The following is a 20,423-nucleotide window of genomic DNA, read 5'->3' as shown; positions in this document are numbered from 1 at the left end:
TTTTCTTCCAATTAGCCAGTACATTTTCTTATATTTCAATTCCAGTTCTTTTCTTTTCTTCTTTATATGTTCCTTCCAGCGAAGTTTTACATCAAGATTCTTTCCGAGATATTTAGCGTTGTTGCTATATGGAATGATACTATTATTTAATGTTATTGGTGCTTATACGGCCTGTTTATGAGTGAACTGCACATGTACAGATTTACTTTCATTAATTCTTATTTTCCAAGTTTATGTCCAATTATTTATATTGCAAGGCAAGTCCCTGTTGTAATTTTCGTGAGGCTTCTTATTCTTCTTATGAGTATTGTCCCCGACAGCTATAATCGCAGAACCATTAGAAAATGTAGCCATCGTAATATTCTCCATTTGTGGTATATCACAAGTGTAGAGTAGATAAAGCATTGGTCCCAGTGCACTTCCTTGTAGTACACCTGCTTTAGCTTCTTTTATTGTAGAGTAAGATTCTTCTTGTTTAACCCTAAACATTCTGGTTGTAATGTACGATTTTAATAGTTCGGGATATTGTTTGAGTAACATTTTCTGTAGTGTATGAACAAGGCCTTCATGCCAAACCTTATCAAAGGCTTGTGCTACATCTAGGAATATAGCTGAGCATACTTCTTTACTTTCGTAGGCTATTTCAATAACATCTGTTATTCTGAGGACCTGGTCAATTGTTGAATGCTTGTTAATAAACCCAAACTGATATGTTTGTATTAGGTTTTTTCTCTCTATGATTAGCTTTATTCTTTTCAACAGGAGTTTTTCAAAAACTTTAGATATTGCTGGCAGCAGTGATATAGGTCCATAGGTTTTTATTTTATTTGGTGACTTTTTTGGAAAATCCTGATACGGAAATTGATAGGCGTTTTTCAAAGTACAAAATAATTTAGAAAATAGCACAGTCATAACGTGGCATTAATTCACCGATGATCGGGGAAGTGGTTATTATTAATGCCGGAAAATACTTGAAATATATATGTGATATACATATGTAAGTTCATCGAGTTATCTAGTAACAATATAAATAATTTGTCAATTTTAATCTCAAAATATTGAAGACTGAAATACCATCAGCTGCTTAAGAACAAATCCCCTAGTCAAGAGGCTAATTAAAAACAAACCATTTCGATATAACTGGCATCATCTCTTGAATTTTTTAAAAATTTAATGAATACGTAATTCGAATTTAACTTATCGAGAGAAAAAGGATATTCCCAAGAGATGTTGAGCAGCGACAACATCTTCATCAGCAACGAAGGTGCAATAATAAGCAATTATTCAAATCTCTCGATCTATATCCGATAACTTATTATCCATTGTCCCGTCCGCCATCGTTCGTATCGGTTCGTTCTTCATTTTTTTTCTCCGAGTCCTACTTAATTAAAATCCATTAAAACTAGATTCAATGGAGTCGACGGGTAGGCAGGCTAAACTTTATTCGCGATTCAAATCGAGATCCGGTCGAATAGTTGGCAAAGTCGGCCGGCGACAAAAAGAAAATCGTTCCAAGTTTCTCTACGTTCCATCGCAAAAGAAGGAATTTTTCTCTTAATGAACGCCCGGGATTTCTGCAGTGCCAGTTTTAATTGTTATGGGACCAAGACTCGTTTTTATAATCCGCAAATATCGATCGTATTATGTTCTTTATTATATTTACCGTCTTTGATTATTTAATTATCTTGCACTGCATTCATATCAGTTTATAACAACAGTAAACCGTAAAAAGTCCTGGTGCCGTTCGTTATGAATATATTCGGCATTATTAGATGTACATAATATACACAAAATAAGATTAACACCATACAGTACACATACGCATTGCATGTTGGTAACACTGCTTCAGTGTAAATAACGAATAACGATGTATTATGTTTTTTGTTCTGACTCATCGCAAAGAAGAATAGTGGATTTTTTATTATTATTTAATTGTCACTACTGTATTTTTTAATAAACGTACCTCACTACACATCACTATACAAGATCAGATGGTTTGATAATTTTGAGTCATCTTCACAATACTTCAATATTCTCATGAGAATGGCGTTTTTCCTCATGACCCCTTGCAATTCATTTGATTTCTTGACTGACTGTGGGTATCTGAAGGTCTGAATGTAGATAGTCAGTCCTGTAGTATTTGGGTGCGCCCACAATACTTCTCAGGATTTTGTCCTGAAGAATTTTTGTTTTGTTTATGTTACTTTTTGCAGAATATTCCCATAATTGAACTCTGTATGTCCATATAGGTTTCACTATTTGCTTATATAATAGCAATTTATTATGTACTGATAATTGTGATTTTCTTCCAATTAGCCAATACATTTTCCTATACTTCAAATCCAGTTCTTTTCTTTTCTTCCTTATATGTTCCCTCCAGTGAAGATTTGCATCAAGATTCATTCCGAGTTACATTAGCGTTGTTGCTATATGGAATGATAGTATTATTTGACGTTATTGGGGCTTGTACGGTCTGTTTGTAGGTGAACTGCACATGCACAGCTTTACTTTCGTTAATTTTTATTTTTCAAGCTTGTGTCCAATTATATATATTGTCACTTGCCTGTTGTAATTTTCGTGTGGCTTCTTCGTTATTGTGTGTAACAGCTATAACAGCATTATCATCAGCAAATGTAGCCATCGTAATATTCTCCATTTGTGGTATATCACAACTGTATAATTCAATTTGAAACTAAAATCTGAGAGAAAACCTGCAGATAGCTTACCAGTTGGTGAGCTAACTATTTTCAGATGATTATATATTACAAGAAACATCCAGAAGAGGGTAATATCATCGCAGCTTTGTTGCTTGCTATGGAAAACCTAACAGAAGATGAAAGTGAATCTAATACAATAACCCTAAACTCACAAAACCATGGATCTCAATCCAGACTTCTGTTTACCCCTTATACAGATCGACTCATCATAGTTGGTACATAGCTTCAAAAAGCTGAGGTGCAAAATGGATCGATGGATGGAACGCTACGAAACCACATAATTTTTCCAATACGGTGTTGCCATATTGCCAATATAATGGGGAAAGGCTGTAGATAATGAAAAATATTTTTATGTATATACATTGTACGAATTTCTCTCAATCCATTTAAAGCGAATAAATGATGAGAATACATACAAGCACGATATATCTTATTCAGTTATATTCGGCATAAATATATTATGGAATAGAGAAGTTTTAATACGATTAACTCACCAAAATAAATTAACAATTAAGATAACTGACATGATATATATGAAAGAAACTATATGTTTCTCGCTAATATACTCAATTGCTTATTATTCTAAAATTATATTTATTATGTCAAATTAAGTTATGAGATTTAATTATATCATACTAAGCGATATTAATAATGGACTAAGGTAAAACACGAGTCATTGCTGTTAAAATATCCAAACCCTGGTCGGCAACATGAGCCTTGTACGATATATTCATTTGTTTCAATTGAAGAGAGAGACAGCGAGGGAAGTATACGAATAACAACGATCAGACCGTTTTGAGATTAATGGTCCTAAGTGTTTCCTACGCCACCGTCATCTACATCGTATATAACACGTGCCGAGTTGTTCACGTGGAAAAACGACGAGGAACATCTTGTTGACATATTGAAGATGTTGTAAATAACGGGGGAAGAACGTGCTCCGCGTCCATTCAACCTGCTCGAGCTATGATTGATGGTCTGGGTTTCCATTCTCGTCTACTATTTTTTTTCAATGCTCCTGTCTTCATATAATATGTTTAATCTGGTTCAATTATAAAGAGATATAATTTATTTCTTCTCTTACCTTAGCCAAAATAGAGTGCGTGCGGTCTTTTTTCTGTTTAAACGGTTATTGTCTGAAATAAATTGATAGTATAGTTATTATTAATTTAAACTTATTAACTATTTTATGTTAAATAACAAAATACTTTTAATATACTTGTAAGGTGGTGGTGACTGCTGAAAGGCGATCTACGTATTGGGGGTTTAACTCGATCACCTAAACCGCGATATAACAGTTTTCTCCTAAAGAAAAGGCCAAAGGGATATACATGGGCGCTGCCCCATCTAGACAGGTTATAGTTGTAAAATGTTGTTATTTTTGAGCATAGATTTTATCTACGTCTGCCAGTCTTCCTTTGATGATCTTCGAAATGGCACTGTCTCCGCCCTAATTGTGGTATTCCTCTACGGAATAGTTTTCCAAATTTGGTGACTCCAACTACTAATAGTCTATGGCTAAGAAACTGAGCTACTACAATTTACATTTGGTGGCCCTTCACTGTAAACTTCACATTTCTATCCAAATTCTAGTAGACTATATTAATTCACAGCAGCTTCAGTTCGACTTTGGTGGCGCGTGCATTCAACTTGATCGAGCTATGATTGATGGTCTAGGTGTCCGTTTTCATCTACCTTTTTTTTTCGATACCCCTGTCTTCCTATAATATGTTTAATCCGATTTTATTCTATATATTTTATATTTTTATATTTTATTATATATATATATATATATATATATATATATATATATATATATATATATATATGAGTACATCGATGGTATCTTCGCCCGGCAGTTTGCATTTAAAGATTTTCGAAATGGTACTGTTTCTACCCAAATTTCCATAGTATCCCTCTAGAGTTTTCCAAATTTGATGACTTAGTACACTGTCTGGTCTGTCTGCGAAACGATAACATCCGTGTATTTAATTGGTTTTTTATTTTTAGACCTAGAATATTTGAGCTGGGATGAGATTCATCTTTAATGGAAAAACAAAGTATTATTGCCTCTTGAAACTTTAGACTGAGTAAAGAAATGATGACATCTTTTTAACCAAGATTTTCTATGCAGCATCACCTTTCAAACATGCTATGGTTTGACTGAATAAGCATTTTTAGATATATTTCTATAGAATTTGAGGATATCTGTAAGAATAAACTGATATCACTTTTCTTCAGCTGTATAAATCCATTATTTGGTATATTATAAATAGTCTGGATTATATTCTCTTAATGCTCTTCTATAACTTCATATTCTATACAATTTTAATATATGTTTAAATTAAAAACAGTTTTTGAAATATACTTTATAGATTCCGTGAGAAAGTTGCATGGTGTTAAAATATATTTGAATTATCTATATTTGTTGCTTTAGAATACTAAAAAATTACATGCACAATATTCTAATTTTAACTACAAACTTATATTATTTTAACAATAAATATACACATAAATATAAACTTCTACAAACATAGTATACTAAATGCTTTTGTGTATTTTTAAACCTTTATCTGATAAATTCATTAAATAAGTATTATGTTTGAATTTTTTTCTTCTTCCTGTGTTTAAGCATACGTAAGCTTATTACTAACATCCATCCAACAGCAACCATTATTTTTCAATAAATAGTTGAACCTTGTTGATTGGATAAAATTGATACTACTACTGAGCAGGAATCTATACCATTACTACGAATATCTTCTATTAGTATATAATCGTTTTAGTCATACATTATATTTTTTCATATTAATCATCAAGAGGTAAAATGTGAGAGTGAAAAAAAGTAGGGTAGAGCGTAATATATCGCTACGTTTTGCCAGTTCATATTTGTCATATTTAACATTTGTTACAGTGTCTCCATCTAGCGTGCAGATAAGCGACAGCCTGGGCCCGGTGAAGAAAGACACAACCGAAGCTTACGCCGAGGGCGCCAGCATCACCCTCACGTGTACGGCAACCGGTGGAAAACCCCTCGCGAGGGTAAGTGTATGATTTACGGTACGAGGGGAGGGAAATCGGTAACGCAACTGAATCTATCAACGTCTGGGGAAACGGTGGAAACGTCACACATTACTCGCTGTATATTTTTTAAGTAAATATAATATTATTTTTTTCGTACATACGCACACTTATACAGAAGCGGAGACATTTTCAATTAATATATATTCTGCCAAAAAAAAACGAACAATCTATTATTTAAAAACTTAAGGCATGGCCAAAATAATTTTATTGCTAAGTTGACACAACTGGCCTCGACCTGCTGTTCAAGCAATTACGCTAGACCAATCCTCATTATTCCCAGATTCTGAATTCACAGAAATAATTAGAAGTAGTTGAAATTATAACGATTTTTCAGAGAAAATTCATGTATTCATTCTTCACAGATTCTTTTGAAACATAAGAATCTGGGCATTTAGCTTCATTCCGACAGGCACTAAGCTGTGCGATGACAAGAACAGGAGAACGAAGAACTATGTGCATATGATATTTGCATCTAAAGGGTATTGACAACATAATATAAATAATAAGTCTTACTTTACTGTATTATATGATTCTAAAAGTTGTATACTTTTTAAAGCAATATCCGGAAGTTGCATTAGACCTCTTCGATACTTTTCAGACCAACAATTTCCTTTGAAATAATTGTATTAAATTATGTTTGTATTAAACTGCTACTCACTGTTTTTATACAATTCATATAGTTAATCTCTGATACAGCTAACATCAAGGTGATCTTGATTCGTTACCCGCTTCCTATGAGGATGTTTTTTTTTCCGTGAGTTCAAGATTATATTTTTCGTTCTTTGAAATATTTCAATAACCGTGTCCATACTAATATTCAATGCCGCTGCAATACGCTAAAACTTATTTTGAAGAAAAATCGCAGCAAATTAATATTCTACTATTGTACTATTTATACAGTAAAAATTCTTGCCTCTCTAACGAATTTTACCGATAAGAGTGGGCCTCCATTATCTCGTACATGTTTAAATTAACTGATTAAAGACGCAATCTGTTCTGCCTGGCTTCGGAGCATTCAGTTCAGCGATTTGAAATCTACCAAAACGAGCAAGATATAAACAATCGTTTGACTACCCGATGGCTTTGGTTGGATAGTCAGAACTTATCAGACAGCATTGTGTGTCTATAACTAGAATAAAATGAGAATGAAAATATTGTCTGATTCTAAAAAGAAATTACAAATTGCAGCATTCAATATATTATACATCTTAATGACGAATGTACAAAGCTTCTTTGGACAGACTATATCTTTATTTTAAGGTTTACGGAATACTATATAGAAATAAGTACTATCGCCCACATTGTTCAATCAATACAAGTCTAAAGCTCATCCCACACAACTCCTCGATCGATTTTCTTACTTTTTTCCATTTTGTTGTTAAGAAAAAGCCATCGGCGGTTCCGTTGTTCAGGAAAAACAGCTTTCCACCTCGACACCACTAAATCACATTTTCCGTTACCATTTGTTGGTTTTTCTCGGCGTTTTTCGTCGAGTCCGGTCAGCAATATTCTCCCTCTGGTCGCACCATTGTTAAAACTTTAGTTTAATTATAGTGGTTGGGCGTTGTCGCGTGTTTTCCGACTGGAAAATCGCGAAAATAATAGCCGGCGGGGATTTTCTACGTTGTAAAAGTCGGTAATGAAAAGAAACTTTCGCCAAACGCGGACATATTTAACATCGCTCCCAGCGTATTTTTCTAAACATTTCTGTTGTTTCAACCATCGGCATTAAATGAATTCTCATTTATGTCGCTCTCTACCTTCGCGGACTATTTTAGAACATTTTCATTTGTTCTATATATAGATATATCTTTATATAACCTGCTTCTGTAATAAAGTTACTTGAACATAGTTTAAAATCGATAAAACATCTTTTAATATACAGGCGATTTAATATAAGGCTGTGTTCAGTAGACAGTGAAACTTTTGAACTAAATTATTATTTATTATCTATTTATTTTTAAATTTTATTTTATACTGTTGGAAGTAATCTTCCTTCTCGAATAACCTTAATGCTTTGATGCGATTATAGACATCGTCAGACTGAATACCATGAATTTCAGAGTTACTGGACGAAATCGCGGCTAAAATTCAAAATTTCGAACAGCTCTCTAATTGAACAATTCAAAATCAGGGAACATATCACTCAAAGGAATTTGCCACTTCGAACAGTTTCCTCATCATGGTTTCATTGCCTTTAAGACAAAAAAGAAGGGTATTATGTGATGTGTTACTGTAACCGGTGATGAAAAGTGTATTACTACAATCCCAATCGTAAGAAGTCGTGATTCACCGAAGCGGAGTATTCATGTAAATAATATCTTGCTGCGAATGAATCTGCAAGGTATAGGGTGGTATAAGCTACTAAAACTAGATAAAGCTGTTACTGCAAATATCTGCTGATATCATTTGAAAAGACTAAACTACTTATTAAGCGAAGAAACGTGAATTATTATCAATGTTATACCAATATCGTTCTTTCTATACGGTATCGCCATGTTGGCAGAAAGAGGGGAAAATGTTGTAGAAAATGACGGAAAATTTTTAGATTAAAATATATTGTACCAATTTTTTTCGCCACATTTTCCACAGGGTCATATTTTAAAAAATCTATAACAAAAAACCCTTGTAACTTATTGGTATAGAAAAATAAAATAAAATATAATGTGTGATTTTTTTTATTTGTTAATTTTACTACAACACTACATATGCTTTAGTAAATGCTATTTAACTTTTAATATGAATCTAAATTAGCATACTTTCTTTATATCTTTATATGTTGTATTATATGCTATATTAGGGCTGTTATACCCATTTACCATAATGTTTTCTATTCTGTTTAGAAGTTGTTAATATCAGTTTTTGTAATCGATATATCCAATCTGACACATAGATGGTACAACTTTTGACGGACGTATATCATTTCTGTAGGAATCTACAGAATTATTATTCAGTACGAATTTTGTGCATTCAGTAGGAATTGTTCTTTTGATAGGAGTACTGGTGCAACCAAAAATAGCTTCTGGAGAGAACAGTTGTTTTACTTCACAAAATAATATCAAAAAAATTCTAAAGTGGAGTTAACGCCATCAAATATCAGCAGGTAGCCTATATACAGGTTTTATAAGGAAACTTCAGTATGCTTAAATTGATGTTGAAGTAAGTTTTCTCACATCAGAACAAAAGTAAAAATTCTCCGACTCAGAACTATGTTTGAAGCTATTTTAGTGAAATAGAGGCGATTTCTCATATCGTATACAACTTATATGATTATTGATGAAATATCGGTCTACTACTGCACACTTGAAATGTGAAATCTCTAATCAACTAAGTGCATCATCTTTATCTACTACTAGAACTACATTCATCTATTCTAAATACAACTTAGGTTGTAATTCCAAAAGTTTTTTATTTTTTTCCAATTCTTTTTCGTATAATCTATTCAGTTTCCGGTAGTAACAATATAACTCCATTAAGAAAACCACAAAAGCTATAGTATGACCTAGTAGCAACACTCCAAAGGCCGGTTTTAATATCTCAAACGAAAGCCTGTTCGTCTGTGTAGCTTCCGGGTAGGTAGTAAAATTGAAAGAATCCCATAACCAATTTTGGTACAGGTTCTGAATCTTCAAGGACTTCCGTCTCCAGTATTCGATCAGTCCCGAATCGAAGAGTCGGGAAACTCGTTTCTGAACCTCGTGTCCTAAATAGTAGTTCTTTCTGATGATCATTGTTATCGGGATTGATATAAACTTGTCTTTGTTCAGGCACTTGATGGGCAGGTGGAACTGCTCCAGGTGGCTGATCATCGAGGTAGAGAGGCATATCGCTGAATCTCTTGTTAGTATAACTCTTTCTAGGCATTCGGAGAGGGCGCCACAGGTTTTTGATTTATTCAGTATCAGCGAGCCGTAATAATTCAAGTGAGAATATTCCGCCTTCATATAAAGTCTTGTCCAGGGTAACAATTGTAATCTGGAAATCATTTTATATATAGCAATCGTAAGAATCACCATGCAAAGGGGATGAATGGAAAAATAATTTCGATTATTTTTTATAACTACATATATTTGGAAACCGAATAACTAATATGATGAACTGGTCAATGATACATATATGGCGTTTCGGTTGAAGATAATTTGCCACCTTTCTGAGCTTAGAACTGAACCAAGTGATTTCAACCAGCTTCTTTTTAAGTCAGCTTTACACAATAAAAGACTTTTTGTAGAAACTAGAAAAATAGTTGATATGGTCTGTTTCCTTTAATTTTGTGTGTCGGTGGTCCTTTAATTTGAAGACAACGCCTTTTTGATCAGTTTAGAATGTTCTTTCTAAATCTTCGCAAAAGTATTAGTTGTTGACAATAGAAATAGAATTGATTGTTTTCTAACACTTCTGTTATAGGCTTTGAAACTCTTTGTTAAGCTTCTGCAAGTTCCAATCAGTTACACACCACTGTCGTATCGGATCCACATTTCTGTTCCTGTTCTGTTGAGGAATGAAATGTCCATGAATGAATTTCATCGAATTGTTCAGTGATTAACAGCCCAGGACGAGTTGCTTTAATATACTGAAATGTCCGTAACGGAAACAAGCAACACTAACCTTTACTTAATTAAGCTCTCATTATCGTAAAATATCACATTTTTTAATAATTCTGCATCACAATTTTCCCCTTCCCTAAAATATAACGTATTTAGCTTTCTAGTATTTTCGTTATCAAAGCACAGTCACTTTTGACACAATAATCAAATGATCTTTATTGTCAGAATGATTTATGGACTTGAATAAATATTATTAGTTATCTATTACTAAATCAATTAAGAAAAACCGAAATTACTTTTCCCACAATCTTTAAAAAGAGTGTTTTTCTTAGAGGTATAGAACTTTAGATTGAACTCTTAATCATTTAACCAACCGTTAAACTCGTTGATTTATACATTCCCCTATAGAAATAACGGTTTTCCATTTAGTATTATTGAGTTATTCAGTATATATAAACTATAATCATGGAATCAGAAGCTGTAAATGTCATGAACTTTTGTTTTTTATTGTACGTATTTTTTTCACAGTGTTCGCTTTTTCTATTGTTAGGCACCAATATGTCAAATTTAACCGAAATGTAATAAAAAGGAGCTGACAACCTTAACGAAGAAGACGACAAATATCACCTTCAGTGCAAAGGTGGCAGAGAAATAGAATCAATATATATACGCGGCTTCAATTATTTGATAATTTAGGTTTTACACGGCAGTACCAATAACTTCTTATGCACACACTTTACAACATCTTTATGGATACATATTACCATTTAGGATTAAAGTGGTGCAAATGTCATACCTTCATATACATCAGTTTTGCCAATTTAAAATACTTTACCTCTAAAATGTACCTTTTACTTACTTCAAATTGCTTTTGAAGATATCATCCAAATTTTTATATTTATCATCTGTGGTCACCAATGTAAGCATGGAGAATAGTTTTCCTGAATATATTACCGTCATATGAAGAGTGAACACCAACCAGAATATTCGAAAAATTTTGGCAGGACTTGATCTGGGTGCCTGATTATTAACAGTGTTACCAGTCACATCTAAAACTAACCCATAACAAAAAGCCATAAAGTTATAACACAATATTTACCTGCAGCTAATTTCATGAATATATTGGCAACTCGTTTATTGAATCTAGCTTCTGTTCCGAACCGCTTACCCAATAACCAGAACAAGAAGCACGAAATAATATAAGCCAAGAAATAGAACAACCATACCGTTGGATAAAAAGGACTGACCAGTTTAGAGAATGGCGTAACTTCTTCTGGACTTGGCACACACCATATCAAGTGCTCATTAGTATAGGATGGTCCAAAGTCGATATATTTACTTCTTGGAGTATAAGTGAAAGCTGATATGCCTAAGATATCAAACATATTAATAAGTTTTTAAAAAATCAGGTTTTAGAGTTAATCTTACCAATATCTGCACGATTTTCAATGAGCTCTCTGAAGACTCCGGTTGCAGTACCGTTCGGTTTTATGGTTCCCCAGTTCAACATGGCTTCTGATTCCATGAAAATGGGTTTCGAGCCAAAACTTTTGGCGATATTTTTAACAATCTTTACTTCGAAACCTTCACTAAATGATTGGAAGATGGTGTCAGGTTTTCTGGGTTCTGTTCGTATCACGAAAGGTGGGTACACAACCGTTGAAATCTATTTGAAATATTTTCAAGATAATTAATATAACAACTCAAATTATTTAATCAAGAAAAAAATCTTCTATAATTTTAAAATGTATAAATTAGAATGGATTCTATTATGGTCAATTTTTAATATTACATGTGTGGAATGATAATTGTTAAAAATTGCTTTAAGAGCTTCGATTTCTATAGAATACCATTACAAAAAATTAGTAAAACTACATATTTTTATCATTTCACCAATAATCATTGGATGCTTTTCCAGAAGTAATGCATTTTGAGGTACATATCAAAGTATTACAGAAAAAGTGTAACACTTGAGAAAAATGGTGTATAAGGTAAGAATTTCTTAGTGTTGTAAAACTTTTCGTTGCTTTACAATCCATCCTAGTAGTTTTTTCTATCAATTAACGGTTTTAATTGTTAGTCTGTTTTACCTGCTATTAGAAGCTAATGATTTATGATCTTACAATTATCAATAACAAATTAAATATTAATTAGCATTTTTAATTTAAACAATACGTTATGATGGTTAAAGCTACATCATAAATCGGCTTAACATTTGATTTATAATTATATTTTTATTCGATAGCTCCAAGTTAATAAATAATTAAGAAACATTAAAACTATACTTACCCGTAATGAACATTTTATCTCTTTTGGTGGTGAGTTTGGAAAAAGAACAGTATTTCTTTTTTCACTGAAAATAATCATCTTATGTTTAACATCGTAATATCCGACATTAAGAAACGTGGTGGCGTTCGAACCACACTTAGCAGAATCTGAAAAGGGGTCCCATCTAAATATATCCACTCTCGGTCTCGAACTCTTTGAACTGTTCCTCAAAATTATTACTCTGGAATATTGATAGGTCCAAAATAACTTGAAATATTCCGCCATCAAGGTTTTGTTGGCGTTATCCGACCTATCAACTAAAACAAATTATTGAGTTTTATATATTTATATACATTAAATACATTTTATATACTACTTTATATACGATGGTGGTTCAAATATGATCGAGACAAACAATCTGACACGTTTATTTACGATTGAAAAAATTTATAAAAATTTACGTTTTTTCTGGGTATTTCCCCTTACTATTTGCGTATTTTGTCCATCTTTCGGAAGTTTTTTGATGCCGGTATCGTAGAATACCTTGAGCAACTCGGACAGCCATGTGTGCACGAACTCCTCTACATCATTGTCGGTGTTGTTGAGCTCAAAGGGCTTCTTTCAGCGGTCCAAATATGTGGTAATCGCAGGAGGATAAATCCGGACTGTAGGAGAGGAATATGTTCCTCCCACCCTAATTCCGACATTATATCGAGCGTGAAACGCGCGGTTATCCTGGAGAAAAATCGCACTTCGCGCTGAAATGCTCCTCCGTTTCGAGAGATAAGTGGGTTTCACGTGTGCTTTCAGAAGGTTAGAGTAAGATACAGCATTAGTGGTACGTTGGGTGTAGAGCAAATTGACGTACAGCACGCCCCGCCGGTCCCAGGACACCGTACACAGGATCTGATTGTCTCCGCTTTGACTGCACCCCTTCATCCTTCCTCCTCCACTCTTTAGACGACATCTTGCTTTCGGGTGCCTAATAGTGTGCCCATGTCTCGTCTGCAGTGAAGATTCGCGTTAAAAACCGTCTCCCTCCGCCTCGTATCGCGTCTGCAAGCGGCGACAAACTTTCAACCGAGTAAATTTTTGCTCAATGTTTAAGAGTTTAGGAACCCATCGCGCCTTTATTTTGCGACATTGTAGGTGTTCGTGGATGGTAGACTCTACGCTATCAATACTGACGCTGAGTTCATCTTCCGGTCCTCCAAAATGAGTTCTACGCGGCGAATGATGTCTGGTGTGATGTTGGTTCGCGGTCGACGATCATGCGGCACATTCTCGACGGTTTCGCAGTCATCTTTAAATACTTTGGCCCATTTAAATACGACAGCCCTACTCAGGCATTCACTATCAAATTGATTTCGCAAACACAGAAAAATTTCCGTCTTTTTAACGCCTTCCCACACTAAAACCGAATTATAATACATTGCGCTACGGTGGTCGGCATTTGATGTCCACTCATGGTCGTAACACGCGCTTGAAACATGAGCTCCCGACGAGAACTATGTCACACTGTTCGTAAAGACCCAACGATCACATAGTAAAACCACGACATTCAGAACATATATGCACGATCAGCGATTGTCTCCATCATATTTGAACCACCCTCGTATATTTATATACATGTATATTATTGCACATTATACAGCAGTAAATATTTTGATGACCTGTAAGTTGACTCATAGAAATTTATTAGATTGAAGAACGCTGCTATCAACAATTCAACAAATTAATGAAAGAACTTCATTAGAAAGTGCCATTTACTGAGCAAGGAAGCAGGAACATCAATAGCCTCACTCACTCAATAGAGCTCTGATGGGCCTGGTTATGGAATTACTTCTGCACCAGACCTTGTTATATCCAATTACCATTTGATCTGTTCAATACAGCAATCAGCTTATCACAAAGCTTTATCTTCTTGATAGACCAGATGGTATATCACTTAAAATAAATGTGCAGGATCATAAAAAAACAATGCTCAATATATTCAAGAAAACACCCGTTGCAGTAAATATTTGAAATAATATAAAGTTGTGCACATATGTGTTAAAATGAAATCAAACACGTAACGAAATTAACTCAAGCTATACTTACTGAAAATTGTTTTTGATCCGGGGTGGTTTAAGAAGGAATTCTTAAGTATTTCTAGCATATCTCTCAAATCATCGATGCTGTTTGCATTAAACAACGAAATAGTTACCATGGAACTGTCGATAAAGTCTTTAGGCATTGTTTTGGTCTTTAAATTAACATTAAAGAACGTCCAAGCGTTTTTAACATCATACCTAGGCTTACTATCAGCAACTAGCTCTTGTGGTAAATTAAAGAGAACAAGTGATTCGTGGTTCTTGGAAGTTTTTCTCAATATTACGTCGGCTGCCTCATGCATTATGCCAAGTCCATTTGCTTCATAATGTAGATGTTCCAGTTTTCCTATTTATAATTCAAAATAAGATCGTTAGATTTTATAGTGTATTCCTGATTCTAATTTGAGGTGATATTGAGGTAATTTATTAGGTGCTTGCAATTATTCTGATCGTTTTTTTAACTTTAAACAAAATCAATTTAATTCAATTCATTCAAATCAATTTTTAGTCGACATATTTTCCATTATTTTCTCACTGTGTTGGTTATTCTCTGTTGATGGTCTTTCCTGTAATAATACGTGGCTCAATGTTTTCTATTGGCGTCTACAGACATATGCCCCGGTGGACTTTATATCACCTTCATATCTTGCAAACTTTTTCCGACAGCAACAATAACTACTTGACGACGATGTTAGGACTGTCAGATGGCATCAGGTCCAATGCTATTTTGAACACTTTGATTAAATCGTTGTTCTGACAAAGCGACGTTAGTAGTTCCTAGACCATAGCTTCTTTGTTGGATTGAGCACAACGCCTCTCTATCCATGCCAAGTCCGCATCCAGATTGCTCATAAAATAAATTTGTAAATATTGATTTTACGTATCTGACGTATTCAAATATCTGACGGTGGTAACAACTTTTCTAGTAATTAATAAGTTTGTTGTTGTATTTGCAATAGTTTAAATTTTCCTATTGCTGAGAGAAATTTGAATGTAACCAAAAACTTTTAAGGTACAACACCTTGGGGTGGCATGAAATTATAGTGTACAATATGCGATGTGCTAAACGATGTCATTTAGAAATAACTATTACGAGTACATACTCGTACATAAACAACTTTTTAAATGTTGGCCAAGAAATGGTTAGAATCATTTCCCATCCGAAAACTAATGGGTGCAATGGATCTGGTGGTGGGACAAATTGTGGCAATTTTACTTTTCCACCGGCACAACATAACCCAGTAGATTCACCGCTGTATTTTAATGGTTTGCATTATTGACAAAAGTTTTTCTCTACCCCATTTGTAACTGATTTGTTGACATCATAATCTATTTCCAGATTGTTGTAGAATACTGCTCGTTCCTGGATCACAGATTTTATTCTGTTGTGTTCCTTGGTATTGTGTTTGTCCACAAATTAGTTGAATTCTAAGCCTAACACTTCATTTCCAGTCACTCTCGATCATAATTTTGACATACCAATACAACTACTATCATTTTATGGTATTTATAGTATCAATATGTCAGTGCTGAGAAATTATCTTCAATGTTAAATACCTTATATATTCTAATTTCGGTTTGAAAATAGTGGTCGGTAGTTTTAATCAGTATTCAACAATTTTAGTAACAAAATAAAATTCCGAACGCACCCGCAAATATTTGTAAATATTTTGTAAATATATATAATATGAGTAATGCTTAGATAAAGTAGCATCACCATAAGTTTAAAAACATGTTTAACACTTTGATGAAAAACCTTGGAATCAAATTTCTTCAAACAACAAAATAATGAATGCCCAAAATGCAAATTTGGCGATTTCTTAAATCCATATAATATAGCATTTTGAGTGAAGCAACTTTTGTTATAGTGAAAAAAATGGATAAAAAGGAAATTCGTCTGTGAAAATATTGCTTTTGAAGGGAAATAATAGAGTTGAAGCACAAACTTGGATTGATGCCGAGTTTCCGGAATCTGTCTCAGGAAAATTAACCATCAAGAATTGGTATACTAATATTAGACGTGGTAAAATGAGCACCGAAGACGGTGAACGCAGTGGACGGCCAAAAGGGGTTGTTACCGACGAAAGCATCAAAAAATCCCCAAAATGATTTTGATTGACTGTAAATTGAAATTGAACAAAATAGCAGACACTCTAAAGATATAAACTGAACGTGTACATCATATCATTCACGAATATTTGGGTATGAGAAAGCTTTGTGCAAAGTGGATGCCGCACGAGCTCTCTTTTGACCAAAAACAACGACGAGTTGATAATTCGGAGCAGTGTTTGAAAATGATCAAACGTAATAAACCCGAGTTTTTGCATCATTTCACTCCGAAGTCCAATCGACAGTCATCCGACTGGACTGCACACGATGAAACTACTCCAAAGCGTGGAATAACGCAACAATCGGCTGGCAAGGTTATAGAGTCTGTATTTTGGGATGCGCATGGAAAAATTTTCATTGACTAGCTTGAGAAAGGAAGAACCATCAACAGCGACTATTACATAGCGTTATTTAACCGTTTGAAGGACGAAATCGCTGAATAACGGCCGCATTTGAAGAAAAAGAAAGTGCTGCTTCACCAAGACAATGCACCATGTCACAAGACAGTGAAAGCGATGGCAAAAAATCCACGAATTGGGCTTCGAATTGCTTCCTAATTCACTTTATTCTCCAGACCTGGCCCCCAATGACACACACACAAATGTGTTTTTTACACAATTACTTTGTATTTTCAACAATAGATATCGCAACTGCAATAACATGCAAGCAAGTAATATATGAGAATAAGAAATAATATGATATACAGTGAAAAGTAAGATAAGGTTAATTGGATTTTAATTATTTTACCTGTAACATTATGAATGACTTCGAAGCAGAACAAAATGATGAAAAGATTACGAAGGAAACGCGAGTTTAATTGTTTTGCAGACCCCATCCTCTCCGGTAGGTCTGACGCGTGGTCGGTGGGTGCTCGGCGGTTTTTATAATGGAGTTCTTCGGAAATTAAATTGTCGAATGTTTACCGGAAAATATTGTTCCAGCGTCAGATTTTCTGTTGGCCTTTGTTCTGGTGGAATAAACGTGTGAGGAGGCGGTAAACCGTCGAGGTTAAACACATAGTCTACCTAGGGACTTCGGGGACTTCTGTATTTCTTTCACCCCCCATCGTTTCACCCCTTGTATTAAGTTAATGGGATGGAAAAAAAGAGCAAACATCGTGGCACGTTTTAAAACTGAATTCGTTTTTTTTCTCCGGCTTTCAAGCTTACGAAGAATGGTTTATGTACGATCTATCAAATATTATGATGAAAAGCAATGACTTGTGCAGAAATACAATAGCTTCATGTTTTCATTTATCGTATCGTATACAGTACGTATGACGTATCATAAATGGAGAGACTTTTAAATAAATTCTTATCAATTGTGTTTAGATTTTTCTAGAGACCAATAAAAATATGCAGAGTAATTGGTTTAAGATAAATAACCGTTTGCCATAAATAATTTTTTTTCTATCCGAAAAGTTCTAATAGATGTTTACTTGTAATAACAACAGAAGAGCCGGCTTGGTGGCGCAGTGATAAAGGCGATAGGACGGTCCTCCTAATGTTGCGATATCCGCGGGTTCAAATCCTGCAGGGGCATGGTCGTAAATTTATGTTTGTGTTTGTTTAAAATTTGTGATTGTCCTAGGCAAGAGTGTAAAATCCGACAAGAAAAATGATTCCAGTCACGCCAGTAACCAGGCTGGGTAAGACCGGATGTCTTCCCATGAATTCAATTTAATATTTCAATATTTGATTGACTGACTACACATTTATTGTTTTTATTAAAATTTAATATATTTTAATTCAATTATTTAATCTGTGACTACGGAATAAATAAGTTACCTGTACGTATAGTTTTCTTTGTTTTATTTCTTTTAATGCAGCCTGCGGATTTTCGGTTAGATTTAAATCTAGACGATGTAGGTGTCATATCAAAGACTACAAGAAAGTGTACTAGATGTAGAGCGCCATTAGTTTGTTCTACTCGTGCGCAACACGATATATAAACTCTAGTTATGATTAATATATACTGCTAATTCATGTTTTCATGTTTTCTTACTTGTTAATTTATTATATATGGTTGTAAAAATTTGATGAAATTCAGAGAAAAAATAACAAAACACTATCTAAGAAATTAACAAATCATGCATAGGCTTAGACTACAGATTGAGTGTATCAATAAATATTAATGCGAGTTAGTATTTGTTAGTATATGTTACTTTTACAAAATGTATTGGAAAACGTAACTAAAATTAAAATATAAATCAAAATTATGTCATATTCTGTATATAACAATATGAACAAAATTAACATGATGAAGTAATTCTAAAAGCTCACATAATGACTATTTAACACATAGAAAGTAACATGTTACTTAACACTCTATAATAGATATGTTAGATTTGTATATATCAATATTAAACTAATTGGTAATAGTGATTCTTTAAAATAATTATGTATTAGTGTGTACCTATGGTGAGAATTTGTAAGGAATGAGCACCGACAATGTTGCTGCCAATATTGCAAACATTTGAAGTGTATAAAGTATAAGGTTATAAGTAGTGGTAATATGATAAATAAAATTACAAGAGAAGAATCCAGATATGCAGGGAACAAGAAACATTGACGTTGTTATTTTGATATTAAAATATAATATATTTGACATCAGCTTTGCTTTGTTTCTTAATATCTCACTTAAAATCTTTTATTTATAAGTTTCTTAGTAAAGAAGGAAGGCGTATTAGTAATGTCTTTTAGTTAAATTTTTCTAATTTCAGTTACACTAACTGTCCTAAAATGTTGATAATTTTAATCGAATTGTCATGAATTGTTTTTCAAAGAAATATCTTTAAATTTATTAGTCCCCGGCCTACCATAATCCTAACACATTTTTTTGGCAATTTTTTTTTATTTAACATAATTCCCTTCAATGGTGATTTCGATTCAACACTGATTATAGCGACCCTCCAAATTTTCGATAGCATTTTCGTAGTACGATATGTCCTTTGCTCCAAAATAGACCTTAGTTTCGGCAATAACCTTTTCATTCGACGAAAATTTCTTCCCAGGGAGCATTCTTTTGAGTCCTGAGAACTGGAAATAGTCGCTGGGGGTCAGATCTGGAAAATACGGTGGATGAGGAAGCAATTCAAAGCACAATTCATGGATTTTTGCCATCGTTTTCACTGACTTGTGACACGATGCATTGTCTTGGTGAGGCAGCACTTTCTTTTTCCTCAAATGCTGCTGTTTTTTCGGTGATTTCGTCCTTCAAACAGTCCAATATCGCTATGTAATAGTCGCTGTTGATGGTCCTTCCTTTTTCAAGGTAGTTAAATGAAAATTATTCCAAGCGCATCCCAAAATACAAAAGCCATAACCTTGCCAGTTCATCGTGTGCAGTCCACTCGGGTGACTGTCGACTTGACTTCGGAGTGCAATAATGGAGCCATGTTTCATCCATTGTCACATATCGATGCAAAAACTTGGGTTTATTATGCTTGATCATCTTCAAAGACTGCTCTGAATCATCAACTCGTCGTTGTTTTTGGTCAAAAGAGAGCTCGCGCATCAACCACTTTGCACAGAGCTTTCTTATACCCAAATATTCGTGAATGATATGATGTACACGTTCAGTTGATATCTTTAGTGTCTCCTATATCC

The 20,423-nt window shown here is 33.9% G+C and overlaps 1 protein-coding gene across 1 annotated transcript in view; it reads left to right on the top strand.

Annotated features, from left to right (window-relative positions):
* LOC143196071 (nephrin) overlaps window positions 1–20,423 on the top strand; it is a 568,267-nt gene that overhangs the window by 319,319 nt on the left and 228,525 nt on the right. The window contains exon 3 of the mRNA XM_076403661.1: window positions 5,632–5,759. Coding sequence (XP_076259776.1) covers window positions 5,632–5,759 — 128 coding nt within the window. The remainder of the gene's footprint in view (window positions 1–5,631; window positions 5,760–20,423) is intronic.

This window comes from Rhynchophorus ferrugineus, unplaced genomic scaffold (assembly GCF_030347505.1).
Source record: "Rhynchophorus ferrugineus isolate W39M unplaced genomic scaffold, kcgeb_rfMv2 rfM4, whole genome shotgun sequence".
Taxonomy (NCBI): Eukaryota; Metazoa; Arthropoda; class Insecta; order Coleoptera; family Curculionidae; genus Rhynchophorus; species Rhynchophorus ferrugineus.
This window is presented reverse-complemented; position numbering and strand designations above follow the sequence as displayed.